General features: G+C 41.4%; 1 protein-coding gene across 2 annotated transcripts in view; it reads right to left on the minus strand.

Annotated features, from left to right (window-relative positions):
* Positions 1 to 2,500, minus strand: part of LOC311044559 (calcium and integrin-binding family member 2-like) — a gene marked incomplete at its 5' end in the record, with an annotated part of 20,060 nt that overhangs the window by 17,449 nt on the left and 111 nt on the right. For both annotated transcript variants that reach the window (XM_084056233.1, XM_084056234.1), the window contains one exon: positions 2,481 to 2,500. This exon is cut by the window's right edge. In XM_084056233.1, coding sequence (XP_083912359.1) covers positions 2,481 to 2,500 — 20 coding nt within the window. The remainder of the gene's footprint in view (positions 1 to 2,480) is intronic.

The following is a 2,500-nucleotide window of genomic DNA, read 5'->3' on the forward strand; positions in this document are numbered from 1 at the left end:
AACATAATGCTGATCTTTTATAGAGCTAGTGTATGTAGAAACATAATGCTGATCTTTTATAGAGCTAGTGTATGTAGAAACATAAAGCTGATCTTTTATAGAGCTAGTGTATGTAGAAACATAATGCTGATCTTTTATAGAGCTAGTGTATGTAGAAACATAAAGCTGATCTTTTATAGAGCTAGTGTATGTAGAAACATAATGCTGATCTTTTATAGAGCTAGTGTATGTAGAAACATAAAGCTGATCTTTTGTAGAGCTAGTGTATGTAGAAACATAATGCTGATCTTTTATAGAGCTAGTGTATGTAGAAACATAATGCTGATCTTTTATAGAGCTAGTGTATGTAGAAACATAAAGCTGATCTTTTATAGAGCTAGTGTATGTAGAAACATAATGCTGATCTTTTATAGAGCTAGTGTATGTAGAAACATAAAGCTGATCTTTTATAGAGCTAGTGTATGTAGAAACATAATGCTGATCTTTTATAGAGCTAGTGTATGTAGAAACATAAAGCTGATCTTTTATAGAGCTAGTATAGAGTCTGTTGTCAGATGGAATCACCAGTTGGTTTGGAAACCTGACGGTAAAGTATAATTCTGAGATCCTTAGATTAGTCAAAATTGCAAAGAAGATTATGGGTATGTCCACACCCCTCATCACCCCCCCCATCACCCCCAAGGTCGTTTTTGAGCGTCTTGTACTGTATGGCATTGTGTATGCTGCTGGTCTGTGTGTCCAAGACATATTTCAAAATAAAGTACCTTGAACCTTGAACCTTGATTCCAATGCTCATTTGTTAATTGCATGGTCTTCTTTCTCTCAAGTTCAGTCTATTATGTTTCTACATGGCTGAATTGTTCTTTCTCTCAAGTTCAGTCTATTATGTTTCTACATGGCTGAATTGCGCACATTGCATATTGCTTCTTTTTTTTTTTTGTCCCACGATTTTTTTTTTTGTAACCCATATTTTTTACACCCAGTGCCAATCTCTATGTAATCCTGGGCACTACACTCCCTCTGCCAACCTAGGGAGGCCAGGGCCGAGCTCATGCCTCCTTCAATGCATGAGAGCCAACTGACCTTCTTGTCACCTGACAGGGGGGAGTTTCCCTGGTTGGACGTAGCTTCTTATCACCTGACAGGGGAGAGTTTCCCTGGTAGGACGTAGCTTCTTATCACCTGACAGGGGAGAGTTTCCCTGGTAGGACGTAGCTTCTTATCACCTGACAAGGTGGAGTTTCCCTGGTAGGACGTAGCTTCTTATCACCTGACAGGGGAGAGTTTCCCCGGTAGGGCGTAGCTTCTTATCACCTAACAGGGGAGAGTTTCCCCGGTAGGACGTAGCTTCTTATCACCTGACAGGGGGGAGTTTCCCCGGTAGGGCGTAGCTTCTTATCACCTAACAGGGGGGAGTTTCCCTGGTAGGACGTAGCTTCTTATCACCTGACAGGGGAGAGTTTCCCCGGTAGGACGTAGCTTCTTATCACCTGACAGGGGGGAGTTTCCCCGGTAGGGCGTAGCTTCTTATCACCTAACAGGGGGGAGTTTCCCTGGTAGGACGTAGCTTCTTATCACCTAACAGGGGAGAGTTTCCCCGGTAGGGCGTAGCTTCTTATCACCTAACAGGGGAGAGTTTCCCCGGTAGGACGTATAGCTTCTTATCACCTAACAGGGGAGAGTTTCCCCGGTAGGACGTATAGCTTCTTATCACCTAACAGGGGGGAGTTTCCCCGGTAGGACGTATAGCTTCTTATCACCTAACAGGGGAGTGTCCCCGGTAGGACGTAGCTTCTTATCACCTGACAGGGTGGAGTTTCCCCGGTAGGACGTAGCTTCTTATCACCTAACAGGGTGTAGTTTCCCCGGTAGGACGTAGCTTCTTATCACCTGACAGGGGGGAGTTTCCCCGGTAGGACGTAGCTTCTTATCACCTGACAGGGGGGAGTTTCCCCGGTAGGACGTAGCTTCTTATCACCTGACAGGGGGAGTTTCCCTGGTAGGACGTAGCGCGTGGAAGGAACACGTTATTCCAACCAGTTCCTTTCCCCTCCATCAGGCGCCCTGGCTGACCAGGGGGAGGCAGTATAGAGACCAGGATTACTGTATGTTTTTGTGAGGGTATCTACCCTAGGTGACACGGGGAGAACATACAAACTCCACACAGAAAGGCCCTTTCGGCATATTGCTTTTTCTATATTGCATATTGCATTTATTGGCCCCCGTATTGCTGCTTGCAGCTATATTTATTATTATTATTATTATTATTATTATTATTATTATTATTATCATTACACCACTGCCCAAGAACAGCAATATAATAATCATGATAATAATAATAATAATAATAATAACAATAATAATAATAATAATAATCATAATAATATAATATAATATAATATAATAATAATAATAATAATATAATAAAATAATAATAATAATAATAATAATAATAATAATAATAATAATAATAATCATACCTGATAAGCTTCAAACTGTT

The sequence above is a fragment of the Gymnoscopelus microlampas genome (genome assembly GCF_963454915.1).
Source record: "Gymnoscopelus microlampas genome assembly, chromosome: 1".
Taxonomy (NCBI): domain Eukaryota; kingdom Metazoa; phylum Chordata; class Actinopteri; order Myctophiformes; family Myctophidae; genus Gymnoscopelus; species Gymnoscopelus microlampas.